The 17,521-nt window shown below is 32.1% G+C and overlaps 3 protein-coding genes across 3 annotated transcripts; all 3 read left to right on the forward strand.

The window, feature by feature from the left end:
* Window positions 1–1,392: 1,392 nt before the first annotated feature.
* TRIADDRAFT_59221 (uncharacterized protein) lies at window positions 1,393–4,848 on the forward strand (the record flags this gene model as incomplete). Its single annotated transcript, XM_002115204.1, has 2 exons — window positions 1,393–1,489; window positions 3,635–4,848. 2 exons carry the CDS (start codon window positions 1,393–1,395, stop codon window positions 4,846–4,848), a joined length of 1,311 nt encoding a protein of 436 aa, XP_002115240.1.
* Window positions 4,849–6,693: 1,845 nt separating this feature from the next.
* Window positions 6,694–10,251, forward strand: TRIADDRAFT_29316 (uncharacterized protein; the record flags this gene model as incomplete). The annotated part of the gene is made up of 9 exons (XM_002115205.1): window positions 6,694–6,759; window positions 8,194–8,332; window positions 8,714–8,827; window positions 9,032–9,083; window positions 9,193–9,313; window positions 9,415–9,503; window positions 9,590–9,781; window positions 9,873–9,965; window positions 10,065–10,251. The coding sequence occupies 9 exons, from the start codon at window positions 6,694–6,696 to the stop codon at window positions 10,249–10,251; spliced, it is 1,053 nt and encodes a 350-aa protein (XP_002115241.1).
* A 2,944-nt stretch (window positions 10,252–13,195) lies between these two features.
* TRIADDRAFT_59223 (uncharacterized protein) lies at window positions 13,196–17,013 on the forward strand (the record flags this gene model as incomplete). The annotated part of the gene is made up of 7 exons (XM_002115206.1): window positions 13,196–13,469; window positions 13,952–14,006; window positions 14,634–14,889; window positions 15,296–15,441; window positions 15,606–15,646; window positions 15,786–15,868; window positions 16,984–17,013. The coding sequence occupies 7 exons, from the start codon at window positions 13,196–13,198 to the stop codon at window positions 17,011–17,013; spliced, it is 885 nt and encodes a 294-aa protein (XP_002115242.1).
* Between the last annotated feature and the right edge of the window lie 508 nt (window positions 17,014–17,521).

A 17,521-nucleotide genomic window follows, 5' to 3' on the forward strand; every position in this document is an offset into this window, starting at 1 on the left:
GGTATAGAAAAGGAAAGGCATTGACATCTCTCTACTTTCACAGTCTGTCAGTTGTCTAATTCAGAGTTACTATGGGAACTATTGTTTACTTTTTTGATCAGTCAAGATGTGCGAAGTATTGTTGGCAATAAAAGTATTTTGTTAAGCTATTGTCTAAGCAAAAGTTAAGAAGAACAACAACTATCCAGCCTTTGTACTTAATGATAATAATGTAAAATGAGAGTTTTGTTGTCTGAGATCTGATATTAGTACAGAATAAGAACTGAAAGGTTAGATTAGATGATGATATCATTACAAAAACGTAAGATATGCGATTCCTTATTTCATGTCACACAGACTAATTGTGCTAATTGTAATTATCAACTTGCTTAATAATTAATTACACGACAGACCCTCTATTATCTAGTAACGGCCACTACTATATATATACCTAGAGTTTTAAAACTAATTATTATTCTTTTTCATCGCAGTATAGAGCACTATCGATACATAAAGGGCGTCAAGATCGTAAGATATTTTTAAGCGGAAAGACTTGGGCTCTTATCCTTTCATTATCAGGAATAAGATCCTGACACTTTGAGAGAAATTTCTTATCCTTTGGTATATTACTATCTATTAATTAATACTATATACGAGTACGTCAACAAAATTTGCCAATCTTCAGTCTAATAGGTAAGAAGTCATTTATCATTCACGATCTTCAAGATTGAATAAAGTCTCGATTCATGAACTTTCTTACAAAACTCCGATAGTTCACTATTTATAGATAATTAGTGAAACACTTGAAAACATCTTGTTCCTGCTATGTACAGTAATATGATAATAACTGCAAATACTATCGACCAAAGACTACCAAATACAATCATTCGGCGTTCACACATCAGAATACCTTTAGTCCTCACGGTATAAATTAATATTCTTTAGTATTTTAATCTGATAAGAGTATCTTTGTTAGCTGTAATAATTATAACACGAAAGTATATTTTTTACCTGTTTCAAGCGTCTTCAATTCCTAGCTACTGGCAGTAAATAATTATAGTAATTCATCAAGGTAAAGACAAGTAGTAGAATTTATATCTATAAATACTCGATTCTTCTCGGATCTTTCCTAATGAGCTGTATACACGTACTACAAATATTATATCATCCTATGTCTATTTTAAGATTTTATAAGATAACGGCTACGTCTCTTTCTTTTCACCATCGACCCTGTATTATACTGGAATAATATTATCTAGGATATCTCCCTCTCAATATGTATTAGCATAATCTCGTATCTTTAATCAATACATCCTCTATCAACTTATTAGGGTGTTGTGAAAATTAACCTATCCGAAGTTTAAGTGGCCTTAATCATTTTATCGAAAGCTAAACGTAAATGATATTGCCATTATGTTAAGTGATAACGACGCGATCGATATGGTTGCTCAAAGTAATGTCAACGCTGGCCAACTCGCTCTTCATCGTTTAGCAATCAAAGGAAAGAAAGGTAAATTTTTAAAAAATCATTGATAGCAAATTTTTACTTTATGTTAGAAGGTTGTGTCTTAAAATATTAGATCGAACCTACTTACGCCAGTAAAAGTGATCTCTACTCACAATTAATGTAGTATAGTATCGATTTTCTATTTTGGATTGGCATCAACAATATATTTACATTTTTATCAACACTTTAAGAATCAAAAAAGTTTAATACCTTGTTGTCATGGTTAATTAACAATTGGGATGATATCAAAGTTTTACAATTTCTTTTAATAATGCTAACATCGCATACAAAATGGCCTGCTTTAAATTAGGAGGTAGTATACGGAATTTTCGAATTTCTTCTTTAATGCTATTTCTAATCTTAATTGGGGATGATTATTCTTCGTATATTTTTGCATCATTAGGATCATAAGCTGCATGATCCACTCGAGTGGTATTACTGTTATAAAAGCTTTGATTAAAACTCATCTGAATACAAAACTAATTATACTTTACCCCTTTTAAGGGGTAACCCATTTAAGCGAGTCAATTTTATTATCAGTCTATAGTTATAATCATGATTCAATTATTGTCAACTTCATCAATGAATGTTTCCTGGAGAAATAGCAATTATCCTTGATAAGTTGCAATTTATCAACTAAGTTGAATCCCACTCTATGTATTTTTGGACTTTTTCCATTTTATGATAGTAAATCAATTAGTAATGCTTTGCGGTATCATCATTTACTTCATTGTAACCTATATCTTATAGTAGGAAATGATTGATATTGAGGGACAGTCAAGATAAATGGTTCATTTAGGTTTTATCCAATCGAGATTAACTACTACTGCATTAGATACCACTAGTAAAATATTTTATTCATCAGAATTCATTCTCCCTCGTATCATCGAGTTCCACCTATGAACTTATAACTTACATGAAGATGTTTACTTCAAATTGGTATTGAGTTACTTACGCAGAAATATAGCAAATTTAACACTATGAGAAACAAAATGTTTACATCAATATTCTATGGAATCAATCATCTAGATCGTACATATTTAATCCATCATTATGATCACTTTACAATAAATTAGCATGTATGCAAAGGATGGGAGAACAGAAATAATATGGGTATTAATTATAAATAACCGTCTACCATCATAGCCAGATGAATGGATTAATGTGAATAAAATAAATATTGAAATGGTTACATTTTGCTTGCACTTATGGCAAGGGCTACTCGGTCAAATCTCCATTTCGTATGCTAGACTGTTCGGAATAATGTGTCTTCGTATCAGCTATTAGAAATATCGGTGTTCCATAAACGAAATCATTCTGAAAATGCAAAATGCACAAATTTAATACAATGTATGGAAAATTCTGTTTATTGCCAAAGCTAGATCATTCTGAAATAGCCTTGGCAGACAGTTAACTAATTCTATCCTCAATTACAAAAATTGTGTTATACATTAGCAGGCTGTAAGCTAGCAATAATTAAACTTAAGATAAACTATCAAAAATTAGATCACTCTGAAATAGCATGGACCCCCATTGACTCCTAAGATTTAACCTAAAGATAACTAGTGAAATAGCTGTTGTTTAAAAATGAAATCACTATGCAATAGCATGGTAGATACTTAGCTAAGAGTATTTGAATTGAAGAAAATTCATAAAATTCGTCTATCTCGTAAAAATGAAATCAATCTGAAATGGTATACTTACCTATTCGATTATCATTATCGATTAGTAATACTTAAAATTTAAGATAGCGTATGAAATTCGCCTATCCTGTAAAAAAGTAAATCCTTCTAGAGATGTCTGTAACTACGTATGTATTAGCGGCATCGTACTATCATATTAAGAATTTCCATATGACAGAATTAATTTAAAAAGTAATAATGTAGATATACAATGTTAGTCTTATACCACTTAGATATTTTTATTAGGTCGTTTATTGCATTGCTAGTAAGACAAAAAGAGATTCTACAATTGATATGAACTCATAATATATAGCTACAAGCAAATTTTAGGTTAAAAAATACCTGCACAGTACAATCATTTTCTATAATATCTTCTAGGCATTCAAAATTAGTGGAAATGAACCTTTAGACAATGATTGCCAGATTATTAAACAGTAATAGAAGGAATATTCTTTTCTTTGTATAGCTGCGCTTACTAAAGGCACTGCTAATGTCACCAAACGAAAGCTAACAAAGTCATTATCCTACCAAGAGAATACAAGTGCCCATATCAGCCAATTGAGCAATGGTGATGGCGAAAGTGATCACATGGATGAGATAGCTAATCTTACATCCTATTTAAATGAATGTAATGAGGCTTTCGATGGTAGCATAGGGGTAAAAGACGATGACAGCTCACAGTCGATTCAGGATGGACAAGAATTAGAACGTTCCATTGAAGACGCAGTAACGGAATACATTAGTAATACTGAACGTTCAATTCAAGATTACCTGGATAAAATTGAACATGAACCGCATAACGTGACTAAAAATCGATCCAAGCCAATGTCTCAATACCTTTTTAGCATTAATGGAAAAGGAGTTAATACCAGTAATAGCAATGGGGATGATAACGTCATACAAGCGCAGTCGAGTGATCATTTTCGGAAGATGTTATTAAATAATAATAATGATATCGACGCTTGCCAGCTAGCCAATATGGGACAGCAACGACTGTTTCATTGGAAAACTAAAGTAGTCAGCAATCGTTATGGTGGTCAGCGCTCTGGCCATCGCTATCAAGGATTTAGCCATAGTCGTATTATCATCCCTTCCACAGAATCACCGTCCAACTGTCAATTAAACTACCATCAAAAGCAATTACTACCTAGAGGCAAAAATTACAACGATCACAAGGTTAATGAAGGATTCTCGGCGCATAAAATTCGAAGGCATCATGATAAAAATAAAGCTACTAACAAAGCTTTATTTTACGTTATTGGCAAGGAAAATGACGATCACTACCGAATGAATATTGTTCGTAGCCAAGAAAATGTAGTAATTCCGATCAAAGGTAACGCTATCAAATGGCTAAAAAAAATGCGACCCTCTCAGTCTAGCAGTGAAATTGCACTATCATCCTCTTTGTCTAGCTTACCGAAAATATCCCAGAGTAATCTTGCAAGTCAAAATCATTATTCTAAAGGCAATTATAGCAGTAAATCAATGGCAAGATCAATCAGTTCATCACCTAGGATAGTCAATAAATCGACTTTATGTATTTATCCTATTGATCTTAATTACAAGCCAGCCAATAAAGTTAATTTAACATTAGATTTTTCTAAGCTAAATATCAGTAACGATACTATAAATAATGATATGAAGCATCAGTCTGAAAATCAACCGAATTCAATGCGTTAGGATCCAAATTAAATGATGGAAATACTGCATTGATCAATTCACCAATAAAAATAGATCTCATTTGCTAAGTTGTAGATCTACTATACGGAATAAGACGATATTATTCTCAAAAATAACTGCTCACATATCTTATAATAAGGTCGATATGTTTTTACGGTAATTGAACAAGAATATTGAGAAAGTTGATCCTACAGCAGCGATATACTTGTAACTTATCATCTCGGCGATTATCCGATTTCATTTTTTTGACCGTATCTGTTTATAACAATAACTGGTATTTCATAACAAGAAATTTATCCTATGTTGAATGATTCATGTAGATTCCCCAAAGTTCTCTACAATTGTAAATCATTGCAATCACCAATAAGCAATTTTCTCAGCATTCTATATCAAAACGATGTTGCTGTAGGTTATCTTGATTTCCCAATTCTTATTCAATACTACATGAATTTATCAAAATGATGTCTGTTAGACAGCCATTTCGGTATTATTAAGAATCGATTTGATAATTTACTTGACAGATGTATGACTATTCTGTCATTATTGATCAAACTTAATCGATTCTGCTGTATTAAAAATGCTATCAAGATGAAGTTATTAACTCTTGTATTGAACTCACTCTCTTTCTTGTTTTAACTTCTATACGCTGTACAACTTGTTACTGTCGACATTTTTAAAGCATTCTCTTCAATAAACAATTTTATATGCAAAAGCTTGAGTATTTATTTATTTTTAAATATTGTAAGCTTCATATAGTAGCCATATAATGGAGATTTATTCGGAGAATTTTTTATTGGATAGGAAAAATATCTTTAGCTAAATGCATGTTAATAAGATGCTGGCTATTTCTAAGCCGCAATCAATACTCGTCTAGCTTGCAATAACCTATGCCATGTAAAACTTTTATTGCCCCCATTTTTAACAGCAAAATCTAGCCATGGATCCACTTGGACGATTGTCATCACAAGTAGTCATAACATGCTAGAACATAACCGCCATATCAATTGCAGTGTTTAACTAAAGCAAAATTTGAACTATTTCCATGCATCCCTTTCACATTATATAGAAAAGCTCTACACTGTGATAGGATTATTTCCTTTTCCACCGATCCATTTGTGGCAAGGAATGCGCTTGCCTTAATTGGCAAAATACGTATGTAATATCATTTAGCAAAATTGCTAAAATTCAAGAATTGGATATACCTTTTCCACCAATCCATTTGTGGTAAGAAATGCGTTTGCCTTAATTGGCAAAATACGTCTGCAATATCATTTAGCAAAATTGCTAAAATTCAAGAATTGGATATCAGTTTGTAATGTCTGTGTTTGCCCGCTCTTAAAAGTAACAAACATGTAATAATGAAGACTGCATGTGTATGTCCAAATAATTATCCATGAAATAGCCCTTTGGCTTACCTTTGCGTTTTCCTTTCGACTTTTACTTTTAGTCCTATTTTAGGACATTACTACTAGGACTAGTAGTCCCGTCTCCTTGCCGACGGATCGGACCTCATTCAGTACGGTACGGTCCAGGAGTACGGTAACGGTATAGATAGATAGATGGACACACCGCTGTTCCATTGCTGTGCTATGGGTGTCGACAAGTGGAGACTGGATACAGTGGACAGTATAAGCACAAACTACTGTTCTGTATAGTGTATAGTGCCTATACTAAGTTGGCGATCCAAATGTGTGTCCGGCATCAGGCATGAGTTCTTGAGCAGTCCGGGTTGCAACCTTGGAGAAGATTCTTGACATTTGGATACTTATACAAGAGAATTTGCAAAGTTTCAAGCTACTGTCGCCGTTAATACCGATCGAAAAGATTCTCTAATTTGTACTGAGTATGGGAAAATTAAATGTAAGCCTGTTGCGTTATCTAACGCAAGAAGATTTCCGCGTTTTAACAGCAGTAAGTCTGAGTAGAATCACCACTTAGATATTAAAGGAGAAACTTCGAACTTGAATGAATCTTGTCTTCGTCAACATCCGATCGATAGAATGTCTATTTCGTCATTCATCTACAGAATAGTGAGATTGACAGCAGTAGTAAATCACAGTAGATCACGACCTAGATCAAGGATAAACTTGTAAATTGAATCTTGTAGTCATCAACAATCCAGCGATAGCCGATCGATAGAATATTGTATTTCGTCATTCATGTGCAAAATAGTGAGATTGATAGCAGCTGCTAGTCAAAGTAGAATCACAACCCAGATTAAGCATAAATTTGTAACTTGAATCTTGTCGTCATCAACATCCAGCGATAGCCGATCGATAGAACGTCTATTCCGTCATTCATGTACATAGTGAGATTGACAGCAGTAGTAATTCACAGTAGATCACGACCTAGATCAAGGATAAACTTGTAAATTGAATCTTGTAGTCATCAACAATCCAGCGATAGCCGATCGATAGAATGTTGTATTTCGTCATTATTAATATACAGAATAGTGAAATTGACAGCAGCTGCTAGTCAAAGTAGAATCACAACCCAGATTAAGCATAAATTTGTAACTTGTATCTTGTCGTCATCAACATCCAGCGATAGCCGATCGATAAAATGTCTATTTCGTCATTCATGTACAGAATAGTGAGATTGACAGCAGTAGTAATTCACAGTAGATTATCATCCAGATCAAGGGTAAACTTGTAAATTGTATCTTGTAATCATCAACATCCAGCGATAGCTGATCCATAGAATGTCTATTTCGTCATTAATGGACAGAATATTGAGATTGATAGCAGATCAAGAATAAACTTATCAATTGAATCTTGTCGTCATCAACATCCAGCGACCTATAGAATGTCTATTTCGTCATTAATAATGTACAGAATAGTGAGATTGACAGTAGCTACAAGTCAGAGTAGTTCACGACCCAGATCAAGGGTAAATTTGTAAATTGAATCTTATCGTCATCAATATCTAGCGATGGCCGATCGATAGAATATCCATTTCGTCATTGTTACGCTATTGTAGATACGATCTACTACGGTGGCCGAACTCGTAATCTACACAATATTGAGATGGACAGCACCACCAAAGTCAGAGTGGAATCATCATCCACATCTAGGATAACTTGTACAGTGCAATAACTTGAATCTTGTAGTCAACATCTACGGATCGATAGAATATCTATTCATCATTGTTATGCTTTTATAGATACGAATCTACTGTATATTGAAATTAGACATGTCATATTCAATAACTACAATTGTAAACCATTAAATCACATGAATTTAAGAATCTTGCTCGATGATTTCAAGCAGTTATGATTGATATGTAATTCCTCCTGGTGACAATGTGGTAAAACTTAGGTATGTTGTTATTTGTAAATTGAATTAGGTTGAAATGGGCATGAAGAATCATGAAATCGTTCCAATAAACCTAATTACTTCTATTGCTGACTTGAAACATGGCGGGTGCCATAAGGTTTTGCGTCAACTGGAAAAACATAGACTTTTGCGGTTTGAACATGGCAAAAGTAAGTTTATGGATACTATAGTCTGAACAGTTTTATCTCTACCAATCCACTACTCTCCTTTCTACGTGTAGATTATATTAATAGCATTAGAGATGAATTGAAATCATTGTAATACTAGGCTGCCCTAGAATTTGATAATGACCCATTTTGCTTAGGGCTTATTGACGGACAGTGATAGCCATTTTGTATATACAGCCATACTGTATAATAAGTGTATATCCAGTAGTAATATAAATTATTATGCAATCCCTTACGTCTAATTATTGTGTAAATAATACTATATGATAGACAATTTTAGTATAGCTTAAATAGGTATTACTGGCGGCCTCGGTTACATCTACAGCTGCTTCTTAACCATCATTGGTCATCTTGTCTACTCAGGTTCTGGTTATCGACTAACCTTTACCGGTTATGATTACCTTGCATTGAAAGCCTTAGCATCACGAGATACGATCAGTTCCTTCGGTAAACAAATTGGAGTAGGCAAGGAATCTGGTACGTATAATGCAAACTGAAGAATAAACTTATAATATGCTATGATATGGAAATAGAAATACACATAAATGAGGATAGAGTGTTCTGTGTTAGCTTTTGCAGTCCTAGCCAATTAGTAGCTTTTACAGTTCACTGGTCATAATTTGCTTTTCCTAAATTTTAGCTACATATAAGAGATAAAATATCTAATATGATCCTTCGTAGATGTATTCATTGTAGTTGGCGAAGAAAAAGAATACGCTTTAAAAATACACAGGTTAGCACAAAAGTTGTTATTAACTCTTAATCAAGTGAACTTTAGTTATCATTTACCTTTATTATAGCGATGAAATTTATTAATTATTATAAATACTTTAATACATTAGACTAGGTCGTATATGCTTCCGAAAGTTAAAAGAGAAGAGAGACTATTTAGGAAAACGTCGTAGTGCTTCATGGATATATCTATCGCGATTATCTGCAACAAAAGAATATGCCTTTATGAAGGTAGCACCTTAAATTTATCTTTATTTTCTGTCTAAAATCACTTGCATCACCTTGAAAACTTGATATCTTTAAATGTCTGCCTTGTTTTCCTGCCTGCACAGGCTTTATATGATGTTGGCTATCCTGTGCCGACACCGATTGACTATAACAGACACTGCGTTGTCATGGATCTTGTTAATGGTCACCCTCTGTAAGTAGCTTTGTAGTAACCTGACTAAAATTTTAATTAAATGCCGATCGAACTTCGATATTAACTTTCAGTTTTTGTAATTGCAGATGTCATTGTCATTCCGTAGCTGATCCGGCCAAATTATATGATGAATTGATGAATCTAATAGTCTTGCTTGGAAGTTTCGGATTAATTCACTGCGACTTCAATGAATTCAATATTATATTGGATGAAGATGATCATCCCATTGTCATTGATTTTCCACAAATGATTTCAATTCATCATGAAAACGCCAAATGGTAAGTTCAAATATTTTTGCTTCACAAGATTAGGAATATCTCACCCTTTACTAATGATCATACAAATGCATTCATTCATTGTATTTACAAGGTATTTTGAAAGAGATATTGAATGTATTCGAACATTTTTTTTGAGACGATTCAAATTTGAGAGTGAATTGTATCCTAAATTTTCAGATATAAGGTTTGCCTAGTAACAAGTGCAGTATATCTAAAAATCTGCTCTAGTTCCTTTATTTTAACAAGGTATGTTACTATTTATGTTCTAAAATCGATTGATCAGGAAAGAACGTAGCCTTGACCAAGAAATTAATGCTAGTGGATTTACAAAGGAATTAGAAGACAACTTCAATGAGCTGGTAACAATTTTTCTATACCTAATAATTCTATTTACTAGTATAACCAACCGCATCCTTATACTATGTTGTTATATTGCGTCTTTCTTTGGTAGATGGAAGGAATTGATTTAAATGATACTAATGCATCGCGCAGTCATGATGAAGAGGATTCTAGTTCCGATGAACTGGATAAATCTGACCTCGGTGACGTTAACGAAAATATCAACGAACGTAGCAAAATTAGTATGTATATTTAAATTACCATAACACGTATTTCCATTATTTACGGTCTACTTTCTGTTATCCCTACAGTTGTTAGTACAGTATGATGCCCTAACTGATGATAGAATTATATTTATGCTCCAGCAAATTTATACAGTATATTTTAAAATTAAATTATAATTATTAACCAAAATAGGTGAAGATCAATCGCTAAACTCAGCCGAATGTGAAATACCAACAAGTGTTCAGACTCATGAAGATGGAAACAATACGGAAGAATCAGAGCCTGACATGATTTTAGAGAAAAATAATCCTGCGCAAGATAATAGCGGTTTAAGTCGCGATCAGATTCGCAAGAAAATACAAAAGAAGCTACGAAAAAATAATGCTAAGAGTAATCATAAGAGAAAAGAATCTAATAATTCTAATAAAAGTAAGCGTACAAATTATTACGCTATGAAAAATGACTTCTTTTAGCTCAATTTGTGCTGTATGATATCGTTATATTTTTGTGTACTGTATATTTCGTTATCATAGCCTTACTTGTACTGTAACTAAGTTGAAGATATCATATCACTACGCATTTTATAAACCTAAAACGTTATACAAAAGTATGATTACGAAATTATTTTCTGTATCAATAATAACTTTAAATTTTAGAAGATATTATGAATAATTGCGACTGTAACGGATGCAATTACATTATATTTAACTCTTAAATCAAAATGATCATTGAAATAAAGTAAATTGAGGTTATATTGTCAGACTTTAGTTTGCGCTGAATTTTTGTAATGAACAATTCAAGGACTTTTATACTTATGGTAAATTAAATTATTCTAAGTGCTTTTAGACTCTTAGACTCTTAGAATGAGGATTTTCTATCGATCTTTACTCTATAATTTTGATTAAATATTACCATCGGACGGAAAGTATTGCATGAGTATTTGACATATTACAAACGTTTTCATGTTTTGGAATGTTGAATAAGGTAAATGATGCACAATCTCTAGTTAAGAAATTTACATTTCTTAGCAGCTTTCGTCGAAACTGTTTAATACTATACACTTGCATATAACACCCGCAAAAAGGATGGTAAAGAACTGAAATAGTTGGATATATCATGCAAATATAGTAAAATTCGCAATATAACAATATAAAACGTCTATAAGTTAAAGCCATAGCTTAATGGCAATATCGAATCGTTACTTTTACAGCAACATGGCACCTTAAAACTGATAAATAAAACATCTGACAGTTTAAAACCGGTCGTAGGCCTAATTAGTCTACGAGCTACACGACAACATAAGTCAGATTTACAGATGGTTATCAATATATACAGTATCGGATAAAATTATCTTACTTTACTGTACGTATTATTCATGCAACAAAGATCTGTTAGGCTAACAGATATCTATAAGCTCATACCGTATAATTCATCGAGATTACAGATAGCCTACGATCACCGTATCTTAACACCCATGTCATGCATTATTAGAACATGTAATTTCATGACTGTAGAACTAATTAACGCTAGAACGAGAAAATTTAAAATAATCATACAGTTATTATTCTAGCTAATCTCATAGCTGAAATACTAGTGTTCGCAAACCGTTTATAGCAATGTCTAACTACATAGCAAACTTTATTTACTAGAACTGATCACAACACGCCTTTTTTATTATTATCATTTGTCTTTGATGGCTTCAACATGTGTATGCACAATAGTACAATATTGGATACATTTGTCATTTATTAAACCAGAGATGCAGTATTGAATATGAATTTCATGACAATAACACGATTTAATACCGATATAATGTTATTGACCCCGTCGCTTTATTATAATATGATGATATCGATTTGTTGCTTAGCAACAATAGATGCTAATCGTTTCGAAGTCATGTTTTATCCTTGGAGAAAGCGAGTGGGAAATAGTATCTAGGAGAGAAAGGAGTTACAAAAAATTGTTTTCAAATATACGATGAAAAAGAAACACTTTAGTATGTAAACTATCATGTGTACAACTGCAGCCACTAACGAAGAGTGTTGTCTGTATCATAGTTGATAGATGAAGGTAGGTATTATTGACATAAATTAATAAAATTATGTATCTGTAAAATAAAAGATATTTAAGAAGTTAAGAAGGTTGAAGACTAGATAATTTCCTTAGGTAGTAAGAGTGGCTAACGCTCCAATGATTAGCTACCGTCACTAAAATAGTTTATGCGTATACTCTATATATAGGTCAAATTTCTTTCTACATAATTCACTAGCATTATAATTTTAAGCACTAATTACTCTCAATTAATTTTACAGCTTTTCTGTTCTATAATTTAATTTTATCGTCGTATATCTAAAAAGATTTAGTTGATGGTATCGCTATCCAAAAATAGATGGCTCTATTTACATATTTCCCCCTAATGTATCTTCCTTAAAGAAATTGATCTGGCAGATTTCTTCAGGCACAATCAACAGAAACTTTGATAGTAGCTGTTAATTACGGTAGTTTTAAAACGATATACTGTTTAATTTATATGGCAATATAGTGGCCAAAAAACAATGGGATTGTTCATGGATTTAATTACATTGCCGATAGAGGAAAAAGTAGATGATAATTAATGATAGCAACTGACGATAATTAACCAGACTATCGCCTGAAAATCTATAAATATCCTATGCTTATAGCCTAAGATTATAAAGATACTTTCAAATTTTTTGTTGCCTTATCTTCCCAATCATCCATTATGAACATTAATGGGAGCTTTGTTTTTATACCTTGCTCTAGAAAATAATACTTTATCGTTTCTTATAATATTCAAACGTGATGGTAAAATCTGATACGGCGTAATACAACATGGTATCCACTAATAATGGTAAACCTGAATTTGCCAATCCAACATTGTCTCATCGGCCTTGCTTCCCAGTTTGGCTTGATTCAGGATTGAAAAATTTTCAATGTATGGGAAAAGATCAGCTACTCGTTTCTAGTGACTTGTTTACGTTTGAAGCAAGCTTTAATCGCTCATTTTTGCAAGAGCAATTACAGAAAGGTGAAAAGATTATAGCTAACCAAGTAAAGCAAAATATTTCCGATAAAACTACCGAGCAAAGGCGAAAATCGATTTTAAGTAAGATCATATTACCTAGGTCATATTTGTAATAAGTTGATTTATAGCATGATATTAGAGGATAGCTCTAAACTTAAATAAGCTGAATTTAACTTTAGAATAATATCAAGTACTTAGAATAAAACGATAAAATATTCATGAAGAGTCATTAAGTTTTTCCGCCTTATAGTTAGCTAATACACGGGTATATAGCATCTACATTTACGATATATCAACTAGAGAGAATAAATAATGTAAATTTTATTACCAGAATTTACTTTGTACGTAAGAGTATAACTAACGTCTCTGAAATAATAATGTTAGCAAATTAATTTTTGGGGGTACTTCTTTTATGTGACAACAACAATAACCATTTTGATATAATGGACCTTTATAAAATTATATATATTATATAAGATAGAGTCAATAGGCTTTTCAAGAATGAAAGGCACAGCGGTGGTATATGTGTTCTATTTATATGCTTGCTGTGTTACTGTTACTAGGACCAATTGACGACGAACCACAAACCGCTCACAGAGCAACAGATCAGAGTAGTAGGTAAGTTTAAATTATATTTCAGAAGCGTCTTATAAATGATTAATAAGTTAAAAGGTCGAGGTTAACGACAGGAATACATCATAATTACCCTGACGTACGACTTATTTGAAGCTTAGAATCCATTATGATATGTAATCAGGCGGTGTACAATTAAAAATAGAGAAATAGTTCTGTAGCTTTCTTTTCTTTTGAAGTAGATTAATAAAAATTTATTGTATATTTTATGATTAAGTAGTAGCGTTCATTTTCATTCTGTCTCTTTCAATTTAACCTGCTGATATCTTTCTTACTTGACATAATTGTTTCATTTGGATTTATTGTACGTTGTTTTTACTATCATATAATTATGGTGCTAATCTATAGGGTCAGAACTATAATAATTATATAGCCTACGTCTATTTGTAAGTCTTTTAGTTTATACTCTCTATGTCGGCTGTAGTCTTGAGTCCAGTCGAAGTCATGTGGAGTCTAACTGTTTAGTCTTCTATAAAAAGCTGTTTCAACGCTGTTGTCATGTTATAAAGTATTAAAAAACATAACGTAACTTCAAGTTCGTAGAGTCTTCAAAAGTAAGCTGTAAAAAATGAATAAAATTACGCTTAGACATCTCATATCCTTTCTTAATAGCCCTGATGCATTTCATCTTGGCCCTACTTCGAATGAAATGGATTTATATCCGTCTATCTTTGGGCGCTCAAATTCTACTCTTCAACCTGGGATTACAGATGAGACGCTATATACTGGTAAACATTTTCTATTTCATGTCGACAACCGGGCACATACACCAAGCTTTAAACAAAGACTAGATCGTTTCAATAGCTTTCATGGTAGAAGTTCCGCTAATTATCATAGCAATATGACATTTATGCCACCATTGAGAAAGGTAAAAATCAAATCAAGTAAAGGGGATACGATAACCTAGTTGTCATGAGAACGAAGCAGTAACAATAGTAGTTACAGATGTCGTTTTAGTTTTCTCTTAATTCAGTAATGGCTTGATTTAAGGCTACGATAAAGCACTGTCATGAAACTGTTCTAAACGATAGTAAGTACGCTCATAAAGTCATAGCTAGTTATTTTACTTCGAAAGTTGTTTCTCCATGATCATAAATTAAGCTTTTTCTGATCGTAGAAGTCAATTTTAATACATTATTAAGAGATTAAATGATAGCATATAGTGTAGGGCATGTAATATTAATCTATACCAAACTTGAAAATGTAAGTAGTAGATTAAGTGATGGGATAAGAAAATAGATGACTGAAAATGATAATATTTATATTTACTGAAGGTGGATGATGTAAGGCGTTCTTCGGCAAGTAAAGTTATTCAATCTTCTACTCAGCCGTGTCGTGAGTCTCGCGATATTGTAGCCACTGGTGTTGCAGTAACAGCTAACACTAAACGATCAACATCACGAATTAGCTTACCTGGCAGGTTAGAATTTTTCTATCACGTATTATTCATTTATGAATCGAAATAAAGGGCATAAACGACGTAATTTGAACTACGATATTCACGAAAATCAATTTTAAATTTAAGTTAGCAATCTTTCATTTCAGTATAAAGTTAACATCTCATTAATATTTTTCAAATATTAGAGTACCTAGCAAGGCGAAATCATCGCATAAATCATATGAAGGTAATGATTCATTTGCAATATTGTAACAGGAATCTAGGCAGCAAAATCTGTTCTTTCAAAACAGTATGAACATGGCTGATTTAAACTATGAATCTAATGAATTTTATTGCTTATATTGACTGTATATCGTGATAATTAGATATGTATTCCAACGCTATGGAAGGAGGTAGCGTCAATTTTCAGCAAAGATTGGCGGAACTAACTACTTTACAGCAGGAAACAGTGCGATTAGAACGTATAAAAAAACTGAAAAGAAAATCTTAGAGGTCGATTGCGAATATTTATAGTATCAAGTATTTTTGCCCTTTTTTTCATTGTATGGTATAATACTGTGTCATATCAAAGTGTGAAATTACCATTTTATTTAAAGTATACAAGACATAAATACTCTAGCTATTGGAATTAATATCGTTTAACTCCAAAAAATCGAAATAGTAATGATATAAAGACTCAATGATCTGGATTCTATTATAGTGAATTGAATGATCCTTGCGGCAACCTTTTTAATTTTACTGGTCAATATCAATTATACGAATACATCTCGAAATAGAAAGGAATACAAATTAAGATTTTGCCTTTACTATAAAATATTTTTGTAAAATAATTATCATTTTTGGATATATATTATAGAAATATACTCTTGACGTTGAAGGATACTTATGTCTTATAATTCCAAGTATAAAAAAAATTAATTATTTTTTTATTGTAATTTTGGTTCTGATCTGTACTTAAATGTTGTCAAGAGTTAGTATTGAAAAGTAGTGATCCACTATTTGGGCATTACTTTTATTAATTTAGATGCGACTATACCTGATTTCTTCTGAACTTTTTTATAGGTCTATTATCTAATATATTTTTTTCCGAGCTGCAGCCTTTGATAAATGTGTTTATAATGAAGAATGCTATCCAAATTTGTTTAGTATAAGATATAAAGAATGATCTATGTAGTTTATTGATTTGTTACACTGAAGAAAAGTAGGATTAGGTTAAGCAATGGATATATCATGTGATATTTTAGTGTAACTAGCCTATAAAAATTCATGTATCAAGCAACGATATATACGGATTTTGAATATGTTGAAAATACTTTGTTTTACCATATTTTTCAAGATACGAGTTAGTATCTGGAAATAAATAGAACAGATATTATGATTTATCTTGTGATGAATCCTTTAGCTTGAGAAACATATAAACTTTATGCGATGATAGCTAATTCTATATCTGATCAAGTTCTATAGATTGCCTGTTCTGAATTGTAGAAGGCAGCAAGTCATATAAATGATTGCACGAGTGCTAATTATGGAAATTTATAGCTATTTTCTTTTAAAATTATCAAGGTATGGCAGATAGAAATCGGATTTGCTTAATTGATTACCTATACTTTTACTTTAGTTGTGAAATGCTGAATAAAATTAGCCATGACTGTACATTCATTAGTTGCCAATAAATAGCATTCTATTCCAGTGTATAAGTTATAACGTTCATATATAGTAATGTAAATCATCGAGTGAGTAAATGAATGTAAGGCTATTCGATAACCATAACTACAAAGTAGAATATCCGTGAGTTAAAAGATTATGAATCCTACCCAGTAAACGTAACGTTCATATTTGGCAGTCTAAATTATCGAGTGAGTAAATGAATAAGAGTCTATTCGATTGCTATAAACAATAAAACAGAATATCCACAAGTTTAAAAATTGTGAATCTTACACCAATAGCCCAGTAAATGTAAGCTTCATATTCAGTAATCTAAATTATGGAGTGAGTAAATAAATGAGAGCCTATTCGATCATCGTATACTACAAAGTAGATCATCCCGAGTTTAAAGATTATGAATGCTTACACTAATAGCTTAGTAAAATACTAGTAATTA

This window comes from Trichoplax adhaerens, genomic scaffold (assembly GCF_000150275.1).
Source record: "Trichoplax adhaerens TRIADscaffold_10 genomic scaffold, whole genome shotgun sequence".
Taxonomy (NCBI): Eukaryota; Metazoa; Placozoa; class Uniplacotomia; order Trichoplacea; family Trichoplacidae; genus Trichoplax; species Trichoplax adhaerens.